This window comes from Suncus etruscus, chromosome 13, assembly GCF_024139225.1.
Source record: "Suncus etruscus isolate mSunEtr1 chromosome 13, mSunEtr1.pri.cur, whole genome shotgun sequence".
Lineage (NCBI taxonomy): Eukaryota > Metazoa > Chordata > Mammalia > Eulipotyphla > Soricidae > Suncus > Suncus etruscus.
The window spans coordinates 28,793,159-28,808,670 of NC_064860.1; the positions used below are offsets into that span (position 1 = coordinate 28,793,159).

Consider the following 15,512-nt stretch of genomic DNA (forward strand, 5'->3'; position numbering starts at 1 on the left):
AACCGCGGTCTATCCATGGCTAGCGCAGGCAAGGCAGGCACCTTACCTTTAGCGCCACCGCCCGGCCCCTAATATATATTTCATAGTAAAAGATCATGATAGTTTTACCTAAGATTAAGAATGAAACAACAAAATATTTCTGCATTTTACTTGAGGTTCTAGACCAGTGATCCTCAAAGTTTTTAAATGGGACCAATTCACTGTCCCTCAGACCATTGGAGGGCTACCGGGGGTCCTCAAACTTTTTAAACAGGGGCCAGTTCACTGTCCCTCAGACCATTGGAGGGTCTGACTATAGTAAAAAACAAAACTTATGAACAAATTCTTATGCACACTGCATATATCTTAGTTTGCAATGAAGAAACAAAACAGATACAAATACAATATGTGGCCCGCGGGCCATAGCTTGAGGACCACTGGGGCCTAGTCTATAGTAAAAACAAAAATTATGAACAAATTCCTATGCATACTGTATATATCTTATTTTGAAGTAAAGAAGCAAAATGGAAACAAATACAATATGTGGCCCGCGGGCTGTAGTTTGAGGACCACTGTCTAGACAGAAAAGCTAAGAAAAAGAAGAAAAAGGAAATCCAGATCAAAAGGAAAAAATAAAATAATTAAAATAGCACATAATCTTGTCTAGAGAAAAATCCTAGGAACCCATTAAAATATAATCTGAACTAATGAGTTTAATAAGGGTGCAAGATAGAGGGCTAATATAAAAATTAGTTATTTTCTCTCCATGTAGTATTCAACAATGTGAAATGAAATAACAATCCTAGTAATTACTAGTCTGAACCAAATGTTCAGACTTTGGAAAACAGTTTGGGAGTTCCTCAAAAAGATAAACTTACAGGCCGGAGAGATAGCATGGAGGTAGGGCATATGCCTTGCATGCAGAAGGACAGTGGTTCAAATCCCGGCATCCCATATGGTCCCCCGAGCCTGCCAGGAGCAATTTCTGAGCTTAGAGCCAGGAGTAACCCCTGAACACTGCTAGCTGTGACCCAAAAACAAAAATAAACAAGCAAAAAAGATAAACTTAGAACTAACATATTAATACTCTTTGGTAGTATTAATGGGTATTAATACTACTCCTAGGTACTTATCCAAATAATCAGAATGATGTATTTAGACCAAAATGAGTACATAAATGTTCATGGCTACATTACCTCTAGCAACTAAAAAGTGGGAGCATGAAAAATAAAACATGTAACAAATATTATTAAAATAATTATATTTTACAACCTGAAACTTTAAAACATTGTAATTGAAAGAAACAAGATTTTAAAAACTACATATATAATTTCATTTGTATAAAATTTTCAGAATAGGGAAATCCACAGAAGCAAAGTTAATAGTTAGAGGGTGGGGATAAATAGTGGCCTCCTAATGGTTATTATGTTTCTTTTGGGGAAGTTAAATTGTAAAATTAAATAATGGTGATGGTTTCATAGCTCTTTGAATGTCTGAAGAACTTTTGAATTAGGTAAATTTTATTATATTTATTATTATTATTATTATTATTATCTTTGTTTTTTTGGGTCACACCTGGTGGCACTCAGTGGTTATTCTTGGATCTACACTCAAAAATCGCTCTTGGCAGGCTCTGGGGACCATTTGGTATGCTGGGAATTGAACCGGGGCTGTCCTGTGTTGGCTGCATGCAAGGCAAACACCTAACTGCTGTGCTATGGCTCTGGCCCTGAATTAGGTAAATTTTAAAAGGATGACTTATAATGAGTACATTTTGATTTTTTTTGTCTGTTGTTTTTTGGGTCACACTCGGCAGCACTCAGGGGTTACTCCTGGTACTACACTCAGAAATAGCTCCTGGCAAGCTCGGTGGACCATATGGGATGCCGAGATTCGAACCACTACCTTCTGCATGCAAGGCAAATGCCCTACCTCCATGCTATCTCTCTGAACCCACATTTTGATTTTTTAAAATCTTTTGTAAATGAAGTTATTACTTTGAAGATTTTCACTTCTAATATTATTCAGACCAGTAGTGATTAATAATTTAGACCGGAAGTGCCACTAGTCCATGTAGAAATGCTTATGACTCAATGTTCTGTAGATTGGATAGGTCTAACATCTAAGCTGTAATCTAAATTGTACCAAATTTAAGATAAAGAATAATCTCTCTGAAGTTTGATGCTTCAATAAGATTAATAATAAGCATTACTGGGGTATAGAAGTGAGTGAAAGGTCACGAAGATAAGAGCGATGTTTGGACTTATTTTTCCCTTTGAACTTTTATCATTTCTGCAGGAAAAGCTAACAATCTCTCAAGACTAGGGATATTTAGGTATAAGTATAATCTAAAATTGGATTGAACTGATTCCACAGTGCTGTGCAATTACATCTAAAAGATTTTAAAAGTAGAATGTTTGACAAAAAACCAGAAATATTACTAGGTCATAATTTCGTAGTGCTATACTCATTTTGGTGGAACTGACCTGAAATCTCTCTTATGTTCCAGACCTGTTTTTCCAGCTATTTTGGAAATCTTTTATGACTGAACTTTCTGAACTTTGTCTTCCACTCAGTATAGTCCTGGTGGAATGATGTTTGGTATTTAAAATAGTTTTCTACTTTCAAATTCTCACAATGACTATTTTGGTACTCTTTCATCAATTTATTTTCTTCTCTCTTGACTTTTCTGTTCTTCCATGAAATTTTTCTCCAACCTAATAGTGCACTTAAACTCATCCTCCCGTAATTAGGAAAACTTTGTAGATTATGATGTTTAAATTACAAAAATACCTTCCTCCTTTGAATTTCCCCAGTTCTGTTTATCTCTTAAATCATCTTCCTGGTTTGATTATTTTTCTCCTTTTACAGCAGAGATACTACTTCCATCTCTTATTTATCTGCAATCTGAGTTTTGCTTTTAACCATTCTTCTGTAATTTTATTGTTCCCTTACAATTCTCAGCTTGGGGGGACCATATGGGACACTGGGGATCAAACCAAGGTCTGTCCTAGATATGCCACATGCAAGGCAAATGCCCTACCACTGAGCTTTGCCGCTGTGCTCCAGTCCCTAATTTGCCTATAATTTTAGCCTAGTACTGCAGACTAGTAATTTATTTGCATTCTTTTATTACCTGGCTTTCTCTTCCTCTTTATAAACCTCATTTTGAGCAAATTTTACTGTTAGCAAAATGATTGATAAACACGGGTTCTAGAGTCAGGTTATCTAAAAAATAAAGTAAGAAAATTTATTTATTTGCCCTGGAAAAGTATTTAGTTTCCCTTCACCTTAGTTCTCCTCTGAAGAAAGCCAAGATTATTATAGCACCTATTGCATTGGTTCTTGGAAGGATGTAATGAGATTATCTATCTAAAAGCACTGGTGTCTAATACAGTGACACCAGTCACTATTATGGGGAGGAGTTATAGAGGTAGTAGTAATAGCAGCAACAACAACAGTTTGTTTTTTTCTTCTATCTTCCATTTTCATCTCCATGTTTATAGTCTTTTCTTTGCTTGTTCTTCCTATTTGTACTTGTCTAAATCTATTAACCTTTAAAATTTTTTCCCTGGTTTTCTTACCACTTCTGTGTTACCATCTCCCCCTCCCTTCAAATTAAATTTCCATGTCACAGTTCTTCCACTCTTTTTGAGTGCTTATTCTTTCATATACTTTAACAAAGTTATATTGTTCTAGCTGTCCCTTAACCCTTACAGACTTGAAGTGGCTTTAGAAAAGATGGTATAATTTTTCTTTTGTACCTTTTAATCCATAGAATCTTATACAGAATTGAACCCAAGGGGCTGGAGTGATAGTACAGTGGTAAGGGTGTTTGCCTTGTACACAACTGACCTGAGATGGACCCAGGTTCAATCCACTGTATGGTTCCGAAGCCTGCCAGGAGCAATTTCTGAGTACAGAGCCAGGAGTGACCCTTGAGTGCTACCAGGTGTGGCCCAAAAACCAAAACCAAAAAAAATTTTTTAAACAAAAAGATATTTGTTGGGAAAAAAAGTATCAATTCTCTATTGCCAAGAACTCTTTGGTTTCTAGGAATTTACTTTCACTTCTTTAGGATTTTTATTATAAGCTATTTTATTATTATTTCTTGTTTTAGGGCCACACTTGGCAGTACTCAGGTCTACCTACTCCTGCATCTTCACTCAGCAGCCACTTCTGGTGGAACTCAGGGGACCTTATAGTACTGGTTATTTATTGAACCAGGGTTGAAAATTTTAAAATATTGTTATTGAGCTCAATGAATTTTTGGGGGGCCACACCCTGCAGTGCTCAAGCTTATGCCTAGGTCTGTGTTCAGGGATTACTCCTGGCAATTTTACAGTCAGAGAGGATGGGGTTCTGGGGTTCAAACCCACACTGTCTGTGCAAAAAGGGCAAGTATCCTTCCTACTGTAATATCACTGTCTCCATTAATAAGACTAATTTTTAAAAAGCCTTTCTCAGGCTAGAGAGATAGTACCTTGTATGCAACCAACTCCTTAGTCCCAGTACCACATATAGATCTTGAATACAACCAGTCATCACTTGTGAGAACAGAGCCAGGAATAACCCCTGACCTCTGCTGGGTATGGCCCAAATCCTGCTCCCTGAAATAAATTTATAAATGAAAACATTTCAAAAGGCATTGTAGTGGAAGACAGCAATAGTAATAACAAATCAAAATAAAACTAGATGATGATAATGTTTTTAATTTTACAAAAAAATTTTTTTCAACATTACCTCTTGATACTATATCATTTCCAGTCTTTACCTTATAATGCCTCTCAGGGTACCAAACTGAAGGGAGACTTAAACATTTGTAGATTATAGTGAATCTGAGGTATTCTGCAAGATTAATAAAATATAAATAATACATTCAGATATGACGGAATATTTTGTTCCATTGATTGAAATAAGACATTGTCCTATAGGAATGTCGCCCTCAAGCTGTGTGCAAGGGACTCGGAAACTGTATAACAGGGAACTGGGAAGGGAGTGGAGTTGGAGTGGGAATCTTCACTTGAGAATTTCTTTCCCATAGTGATTTGGCACAATTCCAGCTTGTCCTGAAGCATAATACATGCTTTGTTCTTTCTAAAGATGGCTTGATGTTTGCTTTCATGTTTCAAGAACACTTTTGTAAAACCACATATTGATTTATGCTGTACCATCATTGTAAAAAGGGTCTCCTAAATTAAGAGACAAGTGTTAGAAACAATATTTAATTTGATATTGATAGATCATTTGTTTTCTGATTAGATTCTGATCAACACATTCAAATGGTAATGACTTTTCAAGGATGGCCAAACTTTACTTGACCTATAAAATACTAAAGTTTTTTTTAATGATAAATAGTATATTACTTTTTTTGCTAAGGTAAAATTTTTGGTATACTTTATGAGTATTATTTATATAATTTATTAAGGTGTCAGATGATTTTATGCCTGGTCACTTCTCACTTCTTCTGGGAGGGATGAAGGATAATGTACATGATTAATTGGTATACTAATGGATAGATTTTTAGGTTGTGGGTGTTTTTTCCCTCTCTGTTAATGTAAAAATTAGTATAAAAACTTTATAGATACATTTATTTTTGTCTCCATACTAAAATTCAAGGAAATTGAGACACCAAACAGTGAACATGTGGGCATAGGACACTTATGAAAGTGTTATTCTATATTAGTAGTTTCTATTGAATTTCAGGAATACTCTGTGATATGTAGACTTTTTATGAATTGCTTAGGGAAACCTTTCTGCTGTAATGGCTGAATATGTTGCAAGGATTTAAGCTCTTCCTTATATTAATGTTCCAGTTCATTAATTTCATTGTTAGGGTTTTTGCACTTCAATGATATGAAATAAAATGATATAAATTTAGTTCTCATGTTCTCTCTTTTCTTTGTGGAAAAGATGTCTATGTATCTTGTTTTGTGTTTCCATTTATAATCTCTTGTCAAGTCTATTAAGTGTAAGATGATGCAAGGAAACTATTGTGTAACTAAATGTTTTCTGCTGTGAAGTTCTGATAAATAGGAAATATGTTTGTAAAGATAAACTGGCCACTTTTTTAAGTGCTATTTTTTATCATTTTTTTTTACTTTCAAGTAGTCTTCAGAGTTGAGGAACTTTATAGCTATAAGATTCAGTCCTAAGGTGGATCACAGAATGGTGGTTATTTCTGAGCACATGTGTCCTGTTGTATTTATTATTTTAGAAATCAAATAAGAAAGAACCTTATTGAATAATCTATGCTTGTCCTTAGAAGTGTTCTTAGGCATTTTCAGAAAAAATAGAAATTATATCCTATTTTTATTATATCCAAATATATTCCAAATAAAGTCCACCTTTGCAGATATTTACAACTACTTGTGAACTGGTAGACATATGAAAGGATTAGGGGTTTTTTACTTTATTGACTGTGAGATGTGAGCATTCTTTAGTGTTACATCCAAAATGTACATTATATATTTTAGTTCAAAATGCTAAGACAAAGAAGTTCATTTATTTTGTGGAATTAAAAAATAGATAGTATGGTAATAATACTCAAAGACAATAGAGACGAAGGCCAGGAGGACTAGTCTATAGTAGAAAGCTGGTCATAAAGATGGGGGAGTGGAGTGGGCAGTGAAGGGACCACTGTGACAATTATAGTTGGAAATGATCATTTTGGACAAAAACAGTATAGAAGGAGGTTAAAGCGATGCATATGACACCCCTTCAGTACAGTATTACAAACCACTGTGCCTGGAAGGGTTGGGGGAAGAAAGAGGAAGAGGGAGGGAGAGAAAGAGAGAGAGAGAAGGGAGAGAGAGAGGAGAGAGAGAAGAGAGAGAGGAGAGAGAGAGAGGAGAGAGAGAGAGAAATTGTCCTAGATGTGGGAAAGAAAGAGGGAGAGAGGAAAGGGAAGGGAAAGAGGGAGGGAGGAAGGGTGGGAGGGAGGGAGGGAGGGAGGGAGGGAGGAAGGAAGGAAGGAAGGAAGGAAGGAAGGAAGGAAGGAAGGAAGGAAGGAAGGAAGGAAGGAAGGAAGGAAGGAAGGAATTGTCCTAGATTTGTTCTAGATGGGGGGGGGGGAGAGAAGGGGATGGAAACTGAGGACATTGATGGTGAAAACTGTTCTAAAGAAGGAAAGGGTATTGGAACATTGTATGATTGAAAATCATGAACAAGTTTTAAGTGTATACCTTATGGTGATTCAATTAAATTTTTGTTAATTAAAAAATGACTTTAGGGGCCAGAGAGATAGCACAGTGGTAGGGTGTTTGTCTCGCATGCTGCCAACCCATAACAGATTCCAGTTCAATTCCTGGCATCCCATATGGTCCTCCGAGCCTGCCAGGGGCGATTTCTAAGCACAGAGCCAGGAATAACCCCTGAGCACTGCTGGGTGTGACTCCCACCAAAAAAAAAAAAAAAAACAAAAAAAAAAAAACCAAAAAAACAAAAAACCCAAAAGGACATTAATTTAACCTGAATCGAGGGAAATGAAACTGGCATGTCATTTTGCACTTAAAATAATTTACTACGGGGCCAGAGTGATAGTGCAGCAGTAGGGCAGCCTTACACGTGGCTGACCTAGGAAGGACCGCGGTTCAATCCCCCAGTGTCCCATATGGTCCCCCAAGCCAGGGGTGATTTCTGAGCACATAGCCAGGAGTAAACCCCTGAGCATACCTGGATGTGGCCCAAAAACCAAAAAAATTTTATTACTAAAATTATTATTAAATTTTTATGATTGATCATTATTTTCCTCATAAAATTGGAGAATTTTATTTTACATAACTATAGATAATTATGTGAGATGTTGATTTTCATTTCTAACTTTTTATTCCAGCTCACCAGCGATTGGAACCGGCCTCTCTATCAGGAATTGTGGCATTTATCCTTAGTCTTTTATGTGGCACTCTGAATTTAATTCGAGGCTTTCATGCCATAGAAAGTCTCCTACAGGTACTGTGTTATTTTTGTAATTTGACTGTGCTTATTGATTCTGCTCATTACACAATTGACTTGAATAGGTTCAAGTATTAGTATGACTTAACCGTGCAGAATCAGATCCTATATTCTTTTTTTGGGGGGGAGGACATCACTTGGCAGTGATGCTACTCAGGGATTACTTCTAGTGGGCTTGAAGGACTATCTGGGATGCTGAGGTCAAACCCAGGTCAGCCACATGTAACCTAGATCAAACCCAGGTCAAACCCAGGTCAGCCATGTATAAGGCAAATGAATACCTCATCCATTTTCTTATTGTATTCTTTATACCTTAAACTCCTAAAACTGAATTGAGTTGGCTTCTTTTCTTCATTTGATTCATACATTTTATTTATTACTCAGGGACACGAACATATGTGTGATATGAGCCCCACAGTTTCAGCACCTAGAGTTGAATTTGGGAAGTCAAGAAATTCATAAATAATTGCCAAGTAGAAAGATTTTGAAAGAGCAGAATTGAATTGTGAGTTGAGATAGGAAGCTAGGTAGAAAAGGGGTGAGCAGGACCTGAAAACATCTGAATAAACAGAGGAGTTAAAGAAAGAAGAGGATATCTAGGGGAAATTTTTGGTCACATGTCTGTGTATTCCTACTTATCTGTTCTTTTCCTTCTTTGTTCCTGCCTACTTATGAAGCCACTTATATTTCTTTAGATGTGATCATTTTATTTTTCAGTTGAGATTTTTTTTTTCAGTTTTTTCTGAGCTATCAGAATAAACTCTCCCTTATTCTTTTTGTCAACTTTTTGAAACTTAAGTTTTAAGCATATTCCATAACTGTACAGCTTTCTCTGAAGAAAGTTTTTGACAGTTCAATACTATAAAGTAACTATAACTATATAGTTATCTATACACTATAACTAAAGTTAGTTTTCTTTTAAGTCAGCATTAAACTTAGAATGCCATTATGAAAGTGCATTTAGCAATGCTTTATATTTCATTTACAAATGCTTCTGTTAGTATGGGGAACAATACTTACCTTCTGCTAGTTTAGGAAGCATTAGAAAAGATACTATTCTGAGTACCCTCCAATGTCCTCAGTTCTGTGAAGCCAGTAGCTTTTCACGGGTTCCCGGTTGGTCTGCAGGTGCATCCCTTACTCCTTTTCAGCTGACAGAAGTTTGGCTTCTGTCCTCTGATCTCTAGCCAGTTACTTTATTCCAGTAGAAGCCTAATTTTGGGCCAGTTAGACAAAAAGAAAGGTAATTTTGAGGTTGTTCATAGAAAGATCGATACTTTTTTCTTTTTAAAAATTCTAATTTGGCATAATAGAAATAATGGTAGTGAAGATATGTAAAGATTGATTTTTGTGAAATAAAAAGGAAATTGTGTAGCTCCTGTTCACTCCCATTAGCTCTATGACCTTGAATTGCTCTTTTTACTTTCTCTTCTTCATGTTCATTGCTTACAAAATGAAGAAGGATAGATGTAATGATTATTTCTCTTAAGATGGATTACATTTGCCAATGGTTATATAATAAAATTTTTTCCTCTTTGTTTTGGTTTAGGTAAGATAGTTACAGTACTGTTAAAGTTTATGGTATTAATGTAGAAAGTTATTGATCTCACCACCTCAAATATTTTTAATTTTTAATTTTTTTTTGTTTTTGTTTTTTGGGCCACACCCATTTGATGCTCAGGGGTTACTCCTGGCTAAATGCTCAGAAATTGCCCCTGGCTTTGGGGGACCATATGGGACGCCAGGAGATTGAACCACGGTCCTTCCTTACCTCTAGCACCACCTCTCCGACCCCATCACTACCTCAAATATGCCCAAGACTACACCATTGTCTTTTTTTTTTTTTTTTGGTTTTTGTTTTTTGGGCCATACCCAGTGACACTCAGTGGTTACTCCTGGTACTGCGCTTAAAATCACTTCTTGTGTGTGGGACCATTTGGGACGCCGGGGATCAAACCCAGGTCTATACTGGGTCAGCTGCGTGCAAGGCAAATGCCCTACTGCTATGCTATCACTCCAGTCCCTACAGCATTGTCTTTTTTTTTTTTTTTGGTTTTTTGGGCCACACCCGGCTGTGCTCAGGGGTTACTCCTGGCTGTCTGCTCAGAAATAGCTCCTGGCAGGCACGGGGGACCATATGGGACACCAGGATTTGAACCAACCACCTTTGGTCCTGGATCGGCTGCTTGCAAGGCAAACGCCGCTGTGCTATCTCTCCGGGTCCAGCATTGTCTTTATGTCATCATTAGTCTCCCTTTTCATTCTGCCACCTTCTTTCCCACTCTCCATGGCTTTTTATAATCCAGGATCAAGGATTTATACTTAAAAAAATAGAATTTAGTAATGTATGCTAATGTGTAGTATTTGTACAGAGAGATAGTTATCAATAGACTGAGTTTTACATACAGGAGGCCTAGATTGGATCTCTAGAACTACATGATCACCAGGAATAATCCCAAGCACCAGAGGCGATAGTCCCCAACCATCCCACTCAAAAGAAATATGTAGTATCTATTTTTGGTAAAGGATATGAGATTTTATTCATGTACAAATATCAATTTTTTCTATTAAAATATATTGTTTTAATTAAAAACCAAGTTATTTATATATTTATTATTATTATTTATTATAATTTGTATTTAATGTTAGCCAAAAAAGGTACTACATTCTAAGGTTAAAATTCTGTGGTTTCAAAAAAGTACAGATAGGGTTCAGGAGTTAATTCAAGATATAAATATAAAATGTCTAGCATATGTGAAGCTCTGAGTTTATTCTGTATGTACACAACTTGACTCCTTGCCTTGCACTTTGCATCCTGGGTGTACTGTACTGGCTCAGGCATTGAACCATCAAGCTTGCCCTACTAGGGCCAAGGATGGCCAGCTGTGACCTATCCTCCTCCTCCAGCACTCTAGTTCTCTTGAGTGTAGACCCTATTAAATGAAAAAAAAAATGAAAATAAAAGCCTTGGAACATGTATGGTTCTTTGCAATTAAATTGAGAAATAAAGGGAGAGAGCAGGACTTAGTAGAGAAGAGCTTTTATACCAGTCTTATCAACTCTTAACTTAAAAAATCATGCATGAGCTATGGAATCTTGCGCTAGACCACATTACTGTTAAATTAAAATTCAAGACAAGGTTTTCATGTCTCACAAAATCTCTTAGAAGAAAAAATTTATTTCAAGTGTTCAACTTCCTATCTCTCCTTTTTCTAGACTGGTACTTGCCTTTTTCTGATTCACAGCTTCAAGATTAAAGAAACTACTATATACTACAGCTTTTCATGTTTCTGAGCTGCTATACATGACTAATGCCAGCCATGATTCCTCAATGGTTATGTTCTTCTGATCAATAATATCTGCCTCGTTGCAGTTAAAGGTTTTTTACATTTCAGAAGAATAATTATCTAATTAAACTAATACTATTTACATGTAACTTACTTTATAGTTGTGAGATTTTTCAGCCTAGTTACATTTTAAAAAACATTACAAACTAGAATCTCTTATGAACATTGATGTAAAAATATTTTACAAAATATCGGAAAATTGAATCCAATCATATGTACAATCAATTGGAATCTATCAGATATGCACGGCTAGTTCAGCATTCAAACCTAAGTTAATGTAATTCATTACATTAATAAGCTATAGAAGAAATAAATCATTGTATCAAAAATGCAGATATAAAATCTAACACATTATTATAGTAGGGCAAACAAACTCAAAGATATGATGCTGGAGACATAGTACAGTAGGTCGAGTGTTTGCCTTGCATGCAGCTAACGCAGGTTTAATCCTCAGCACCCCTTATGGTTTCCTTTGCCAGCACAGAGCCTGGATTAAGTCCTTAGCAACCCAGATATGGTACAGAAACACAAAAAAAAGGTATACAGACTGAAGGAGGAAATATAACTACCTTAATCACAGATAACATAATAATCTATGGAGGAAATTCAAAAATGAGAAACTTTTAGAACTAACAAGTGATTATAGTAATACCACAGAATTCAAAGCTAACACAAAAACCAAATACTTGATATGAGTATGTGCTTTATATATGTAATTAAAATTTGAAACTAAAATCAAAATATCATTTAAATTGATACTTGCAAAATAAGTATTTAAGAATATAACATATTTTGTTGTTATTGTTGTTTTGGGGTCACACCCAGTAGTGCTCAGGGGTTACTCCTAGCTTGACACTCAGAAATCTCTCCTGGAAGGCACGGGGGACCATATGGGATGCCGAGATTCTAACCACCATTCGTCCTAGATTGACTGTATGCAAGGCAAAAGCCTTATCGCTCTGCTATCTCTCCAGCCCCAAGAATATAACAGATTATTTATAAAATTTCTGTGAGGAAATTAGTAAGCTCTAATTAAAGAAATCAAGATATAAATAAAACTAAGAGCCAAGTCAAAATACTCAATATTGTTAAATGATGGTTCTTCCCAACTTGATCTGTAGATTGAACATAATTCCAATCAAAACTCCACCAAGTTGTTTATAATAACAAAGTGATTCCTAAATTAATATGGATTGATAAAATATCCATAATAGCTAATATAATACTGATGAAAAAGAGCAGTTTCAGAGGCCAAGGTTAGGGCACTTGCCTTGCATGCAGTTGACCCGGTTTTGATCCCTGTCACCACATATGATTTCTTTTTTTTTTTTTTTTCACATATGATTTCTTGAGCCCAATAGGAGTGACTGCTGAGTGCAGAGCCAGGAGTAAACCCTGAGCACCACAAACAACAACGAAAGAGCTAAGTTAGAGAACTGACATTATACAATTTTCAATATTTACTACTGTGGTTGTTTGCTATATAATAATTAAGATGAAGGGCCTGAGAGATAGTAAAGCAGGTAGAAGCAGATAAGGCGCTTGCCTTGAACATGGCCAACCTGGATTTGATCTCCAGCATCCCATATAACACCCCCAAGCATCGCCAAGAGTGATTCCTGAGTGCAGAGCTAGCATTACTGGGTATAGCCTACGCTCCTAACCCCAACCCAATAAAAATAAAACCACAGTAGGGGCTTGAAAGATAGTACAGCAGGTAAGGTACACTGTCAAGAGTCAATCCTGAACATAGAACCAGAAATAGCCATTGAAAACCACCTTTTATAGTCCAAAAACCAAGGTGGGGAGAATTGGACACAAAAATTTGGTGTGGCAAGAAATAAAACGTTGGTAGGTATGCAGAGATTGTACAGTCACTTTGAAAGACAGTTTGACTGTTCTCACAAAGCTAAACATAATCTTGCCTATTATAGAATTGATCTTCAAGTTCTAAAGTCAAAACACTAGGGAGAAGCAAGTCTGGAAGCAAATGTCAATCTAGGAAATAATCCACACATATACAAGGAGGGAGAAACTGTTTTGGGAATCCAATACATAATCCTTCAACTCCTAAGAAGTATCAAACTCCGTGGAAGTTCGGAAATGTATGTACTTGAATTTGCAGTCAACATCAAAACATTAAAAAGGTTTAAGGGTCATATACTGGAAGCCTACTTAGCAGTCACTTGAGAAAGACTTACTTTGACCAATCAAGTACGGCTACTCCAAGTTTATTCCTAACATATAATATTAAATTGAGGGCCAGAGTATTAGCAGATAGCAGAATAGGTTAGGTATGTACCTTGCAAGCTCCAACCCAGGTTCAATATTTGGCATCTCATGTGTGATGTTAACTGCAAGTTTTTAAGATCCTGGAAGTGATAGAGGAGAAAGAAAAACTGTGCTTAGATTAGGTGACCTCACAATTTCTCTAAACTTGACTTTAAAATGAAGACTCTCTTTAGGGGTTATTGTTTTAGGTCTAGATGAAAATGTGTAGTGTATTTTAAGTTCATTCTATTTGAATGTTAATAATTTAATATTCTTTTCGAATGCTATAAAAATGATGGCCACATTTCTGTTTTAGTTATTTAACTGGGTGCCTGAGGCATGTTTAAATTTGAGAACAGGCATGAATCAACATTCTGATATATTGTGATGCTGTTTGAAGATTCAGCACAACTTCATTTTTTTCTAGAGTAATAGCTGCTTCTTTGATAACAAAGAATTTATTAAAATATATAACATAAAAAGTTATTTTTATATCTGAGTTCAGATTAGGAAAGTTTACAATGATTATGCTTTTTAAGTTGGCAAGCTTGATTTGCTTGCACAGTAATGTGTAAATTAGATTATTTTCACTTATTTTCTAACTGTTCTGAGTTTAAAAATGTTAATAAGTTTATTGTGAATTGGCACCTAATAATGTATGACTTTTATCACATTGGGCTTTATTGCCTGTGTTTCTTTAAGGATCGACCTTGAAGTAATTTTAATTAGAATAATGCTAAACTGGGAATAATTTGCATATGATAAATAGGAAAAATGGAATATTCTTTTTTTTAATAATTTCTTTATTTAAGCACCATGATTACAAACATGTAATTGGGTTTCAGCCATAAAATGCATACCCCCTGTACCAGTACAACTTTTCTGCCACTATTGTTTCAAAATTTCCTACCTCTCCCCAACCCCTGCCTATCTTCCAGACAGGTATTGTATTTCTCTCTATTGTTCTCATGATGATTATTAGTGTAGTTATTCCTCTAACTGAACTTATCACTGTGATATGTTTGTTATCATGGGCTAGTCCTTACAACTCTGATCTCTATTATCTCTGGGTATTATTATTATACTGTCTTTTATTTTTCTTAAATCTCACATCTGCATGAGACTATCTTGTGCTTATCTTTCTCCCTCTGACTTATTTCACCCAACATAATAGTCTCCAAATCCATTTATATATAAGCAAATTTGTGATTTCATTTTTTCCAACAGTGCATTGTATTCCTTTCTATAGAAGTACCACAGTTTCTTTAGCCACTCATATGTTGTTGAGCATCTGGGTTGTTTCCAGATTCTGGCTGTTGTAAATAGTGCTGCTATGAACGTAGGAGTTCAGAGAGCATATTGTTGTGTTTTTATGGTCCTAGAGTATATCCCTAGAAGTAGTATTGCTGGATCATATGGGAGCTCAATGTCCTTTTTTTTTTTTTTAAGGAATATTCGTATTTTCCAAAACAGCTGGACTAGACAGCATTCTCACCAGCAGTGGATGAGAGTTCCTTTCTCCCACATCTACGCCAGCAGTGGTTGTTCTTGTTCTAAGTGATTTGTGCCAGTCTCTGTGGCATGGGATGATATATCATTGTTGGTTTTATGTTTGTTTGCTTTGTTGGTTGGTTGGCTTTAGGCCACACCCAGCAGCGCAAGAGTTGGGAATGAGGGAGGGGGGTATTGGTGGTGGGAATGTTGCATTGGTGAAGGGGGGGGTTCTGTTTATGACTGAAACCCAATTACAATCATGCTTGTAATCATGGTGCTTAAATAAAGATTTTATATTTTAAAAATAATATCGGAAAGAAAGGCATGAAACAGTAATAATTCTACTGTTGTAGTGCTTTGGGTTATATGAGTTTCTTTGTAATAGTTTTTTTTCCAGACTGTAGAATTCCTAAAATGAATGAAAATGTACTTTCATAACTGGAAAAAGTATTTTAAAAAAAGGAACAA

General features: G+C 35.9%; 1 protein-coding gene across 1 annotated transcript in view; it reads left to right on the forward strand.

Annotated features, from left to right (window-relative positions):
- Nucleotides 1-15,512, forward strand: part of SEC22A (SEC22 homolog A, vesicle trafficking protein) — a 73,191-nt gene that overhangs the window by 39,502 nt on the left and 18,177 nt on the right. Inside the window, exon 5 of the mRNA XM_049785929.1 lies at nucleotides 7,814-7,929. Coding sequence (XP_049641886.1) covers nucleotides 7,814-7,929 — 116 coding nt within the window. The remainder of the gene's footprint in view (nucleotides 1-7,813; nucleotides 7,930-15,512) is intronic.